At 30.2% G+C, this 5,238-nt stretch overlaps 1 protein-coding gene across 1 annotated transcript in view; it reads left to right on the top strand.

Annotated features, from left to right (window-relative positions):
* The first annotated feature begins 1,332 nt into the window (after nucleotides 1-1,332).
* The window catches only part of LOC140980728 (26S proteasome non-ATPase regulatory subunit 13 homolog B-like), an 8,360-nt gene continuing 4,454 nt past the window's right edge, over nucleotides 1,333-5,238 (top strand). Inside the window, exon 1 of the mRNA XM_073446759.1 lies at nucleotides 1,333-1,587. Coding sequence (XP_073302860.1) covers nucleotides 1,438-1,587 — 150 coding nt within the window. The 5' untranslated portion in view covers nucleotides 1,333-1,437. The remainder of the gene's footprint in view (nucleotides 1,588-5,238) is intronic.

The following is a 5,238-nucleotide window of genomic DNA, read 5'->3' as shown; positions in this document are numbered from 1 at the left end:
CAAATATTTTAGTTCCATTTCTTTGAAGTACTTATCATCTAAAACCTAATATGACTCACACATCCAATCTTCAATCAATACCAACCATTACACTGCTCTAAGAAACATGTATTGGGAATAGAAAACAACTTTGGATCATATACCTAACCAGACAACATGAAATATCCAAAAAAAATGGAAAAATGGGAAAATCAAATTTAGTTCTTCAATTTTGCATGGGAAATATTGCTCCAAATAATAAGAGACATTTGTAAACATTGGTAAAATAATAAGCATACAATCTAAAAAGAATAGATAAGGCATAAGCAAATATGCATCTCTAATTTGAAAATTTTTCCGAAAAAGTGGATGAATACTAAACCACCTACCAAGTTCTTAAACTAATGTGTCCAAAAAATGTGAAAATTTCGTATATTATCATTCTTCGTTCATAAAGTGTGAGCAACAGATATAGATAGAAATCAGTACCATAGTTGTCAATGGCACAAGGCACGCCGAGGCCCACACGGGCCATAGAGCGTGAGGATGGACCATGCCACCACCATAATATGACATACCACTAACTATTGGTATACCCACTAAAAGATGTTGTCGGCCACAACTAGCAAAGCAATTCAAAAGAATGAATTCTGAGTTTCAAATGCGAATGAGGCTTCTATAAATACCAAGGCAGAAGGAAGATGAATGTAAAATTCAATATTTTCATTTTCTTTTAAATAAATTATAATATTAATCTTTCTAGTTTATGAGTGTTGTATTCATAGCTACTATAAGTAGCTAAACACGTTTCTCTTACAGTAGCTAAACACGTTCTCCTCCTCTACATGAAGTTATTATGTAATAATATGTTGTGTGTTTGAATAAAAGAACCAAGGTTTATTGCCCGTCTCATGTATAATTTTCAAAATTAAAATTTTGTTATATATTCTGGGGTAGGAAATGATACAAGATTGTGTTAAATGGTGTTGAAGGGATCTACATCAGGATCCATCTGTTACGACTGTGTGGTTAGGCTGTGAGGAACATTCTGTAAAATCAGTGGATATAACCCGACGACACTCCGATCGAATACGTAAAGTGTTTAGTTTATTTTACCGAAACATGATGGACTATATAAAAAAATAATAATAATAAATCTGCATTATGGTATATAAACTAGAAATCTTGTACAGTTGTATGTCTTTAGGTTATAAGCGGGTTGATATGAATAATAATGTATGTACCAAATTCAAGGAGTTAAAAGGTATTTTTGGAATATTTAAATAAGCGGGGGTTCAAACAAAAATTTTAAAGCGAAAATTTGTTAAAACAACAAAATTAGGGGGAAAAACTTGCAGAGCCAATCACGATTTTCCATTAAAATTATATGAAAAAAATAAATTACACCTAAAATTTGCCGGTGTTGATTGAACAGCGAATACAGAAAGCCGAAGATCAATGGCGGCTTTGCAGTATTTGGAGAAACAGAGAAATGAGCACCCTGAGCTCTCAGAGTGGTACACCTCGCTTTCAGATCTGTACCAACGCAAGCTCTGGCATGAGCTTACTCTTAAGCTCGAACAGTTCGTCGCACTCGCCGTTTTTCAGGTGAGAAACCCTACTATTGATTCTCGGTACCTTTGCGGCGGTTTATCATTTATTTTGCTACTGTAGTTATATAATTTTGCCGTTTTACTTTTGTTTGCAATTGTTTTGTTCGTTTAATTGGGGGCACTGGAATGTTGTTTCGGGGTTAGTGCTTTATTGGAGTGATTTTTAGGGGTTTTAGTGATGCAGTGCAGTTCACGGAACAGGGATGTATGGTAGGATTTTGAGCATGGACTGTGGGAGAGTTCAATACCTTACTTTTTTAGAATTAACTTGTTGAGGAACTGAGAAAACGTAAGCTATCAGTAGTTCATTTTATGAGTATCGATCTCGATAAATTTACAGGCTTAGGATTGTGTGAATGATGTCTTTGCATTTTATGATTAGATACTTTGGCATTCTATTTTGTCTTTGGAAAGTGATAGCTGAGCGCAAGAGAATCAAATACATTGTTTTGAATTCATTTTCAATTGAAAGACATTTAGTTATTGGTTAAACAAATTGCCGTGTGATCATGTAAATATTTTTGTGTAACCAGTTCTATTTCTTTGTTCATATGTGGTATTGATTTAGATACATCAAATGTTTGAACTGTGAAGAGATTTCCCTAAACCCAGTTGGTTCATTTGCATGACATCATGATGTAAATACATTTTTTTCTTTCTCATAGCCAATTTTTCTATTTTTTGGTTGGTCTTAGTGGCATCGCATTTAATGTTTAACTCTTCTTTTTTTGTTTGATGAACACATGACATTAGTTTGATCCTTTGCCAGACACAGTATTGATTATCCTCCCTATGTTATACAATATCTTATGAGCAGTCTTATCTTCCCATATCAATGATCTATCTCTTTGCATTGTTGTGCTTCTTTAGCTTGTGTTATAAATTAACATTAAGTTTCTTTCATCTCTATATTTAGGCTGGGGATGCTCTAATACTGCTTTACCACAATTTCATAACTGATTTTGAGACTAAGATCAATCTTCTCAAGCTTGCTCATTTTGCTGTTATAATTTCTCGACAATACTTGGAGAAAGAGGCTGCCATAGATTATCTTGAAGGAGTGATTGCAAAGCTACGTGATACGAAAGAAGTGCGCATAGAGGAACCAATACTTTACATCAAAGTTCAAATGGGTACATTAAAGCTTGAGCAGGGAGATCAAAAAGAATGCAAGAAACTTTTAGATGAGGGGAAATGCACACTTGANTTATTGAAAATTCGTAATATAAAAAAGCATTATCAAATTTTTTCTTATTTAATTTTTAGTTTTTGGGTCATCTCTGTGTGACTATTTTGTCTAAGTTTCCTCATCATTTTACTGAAATCATCTATTTTTTCATTATCTTGAATTTTTATGGTTTCTCCTTTGAAACATGATGGATTTTGTTTCTTTTTCTGTGGTTTTGTCATTTCCTTAGTGTTTGTTGTCTTCTTATCTTCATGTTGTACTTGTTTTGCCCTTTCTTTTGCGTTTGTTCTTTTCTTATCTTCATTTTGTATTCATTGATGTTTCAGTTATTTGTTTTCTTATCAGTATTTCTCTTGAGTTGTGGTTTCTCAAATCCATCTACAATTTTTGCTGTTATTCCATTTTTAGTCGAGACAGACTTGTTTAATTTGAAAAGAGAATTGTGATCTTATTTTCTTGGTTGATCAAGTATTGTTAAATGCTCCAAATTACTTTTTTATGCAATATAAAATTTGTAGTTATTGGCAATATGTATTGGATTATTATAATATTATTCAAATAAATATTTTAATTCACCTTAGTATGCATGTCAATTATTTTTTGATAGAGCAACCAATAAATGTCTAAGTAACCTCTTCGAACAACGTCACTCTAGCTATTTCATTTTCGTCTTGAACCAGCATTATTATCTGGTACTTGAAAATTAATTGTGTGAAAATATACAAAATAATTAAAGATTTTTAAGCATGTAAAGTTAATTATAGTTGCAATACCTTGGGACGATCTCGATATTCAGCTTTACAAAGTGTTGAACAAAACTACTTCCCTCCGGTGAATAGCAATGTCATCTTGTTTTTGAAAATTATTTAATGATCGAATCTTCTTGACGATGTCAATGATATATGTGCATAATTATACTATTCGATTAAAAAATATACGTAAATATCAAAATAAATAAAATGGAAACATGCTTTGGTCATTAGTGTAATTTGAATTACTTGCTAAATGATCAAATTCTCTGAAGCAAAAATTAAGTGTGCCTAAATTTGGCTTCTTGCAACTCGGTGACTAAAGTTTTTTTTCGCATTATCAACTCAATATTCGAGTTTACATTTGGATAACAAGAATTTATTTCCTTAACGATTGAATTTCATATAAGTAACTTTTGTTACACTTTAAAAACTGCTCAAATTGTTGAATAACATTTGAAAAAATCAAGCCATATACCGTAGTTTCTTGCAATACCATATTTATATTATTAGTACATAACTGGTGGTCCGAAAATAATGCTATTATTTGTTTTAAAGAAATATAGCATTTAAAAAGTAGTCACTTGTACATTTATGAAAGTTAACTTTCGAATACTTTTTGAGTTACGTCTTGTTGAAATTTGATATCTTTGTCGAATAATAAATACTTTGACTACTGTATTTTTTTGATCATGTTGGAACATATCAATCAACATCACATCAATATTTGTCATTATTAGTATGTCTTTATTACGGACGTGTAAAACTTTTCTTTGGCTAGTAAAGTGGGTGCATGGTCTGCCGTATATGGTTGAATCTGATTTAAAATTGTTAATAATCATCGTGACAAATGATATTAACTATTGGATTTGAAGTAATTTCCATTTATTTCATTAATATTAGCTATTTTTCTCTTCAGTTACCCCAATTATTATCTTCGTTAGACTAATTATGTGATATATAATTAAATATATAATGGTTGTTTATTAATTACACGTTACAAAATTTATGATAATTGAATATGTTTTGATTTGTTTATGAATATTTGAATATAATGAAATCTTTATAATAATCTATTTAGCACTGGACATATTTATATGTGTTAAATTAAAGCACTTGGTGTAATCATGAAGATGAAAAATGATTTTATCTGTTAAATTTAGTTGTTGTTAATTTTTAAAATAATAATACTATTAAATTGATTTTTTAAAGTGAGTGGTTAAATTATTTCAGAAAATAATCATGTATACATTTGTTTGGAATGTTTTTTTTTCTTAAATTGATTTGCAAAACTTATATGATATAATGATTATAATATATAATATAATATATATTAGTTATACAATAATACACAAGACAATATTAAAGTTAGGAAAAACCAATATAGGATTAATAGATGGAAGGACAATTCCGACAATTACACAAATCAACTCACTCTTTTAAAGAAATACCTCATTTGGGTACATGTATAAAATAATTATGTGAGATCAAGCTAACCATAAGCTGAAATTAGAAGAAAAAATGAAAATTATATTTCATTCAAATAGCTTCCAAAGCTAATATTTGGACTGACAGTTTATTATTCTATTATATTTTTATTCGATGTGCCTGAATTAAATATTGTTTGACTGATTTTTGAGTGTCATGCACCTCACTAATCATCAGTCATTTACTCTACTCCGTAGAATACATATACTGATATATATAT

The sequence above is a fragment of the Primulina huaijiensis genome, chromosome 7 (assembly GCF_012295235.1).
Source record: "Primulina huaijiensis isolate GDHJ02 chromosome 7, ASM1229523v2, whole genome shotgun sequence".
NCBI classification, from domain to species: Eukaryota; Viridiplantae; Streptophyta; class Magnoliopsida; order Lamiales; family Gesneriaceae; genus Primulina; species Primulina huaijiensis.
This window is presented reverse-complemented; position numbering and strand designations above follow the sequence as displayed.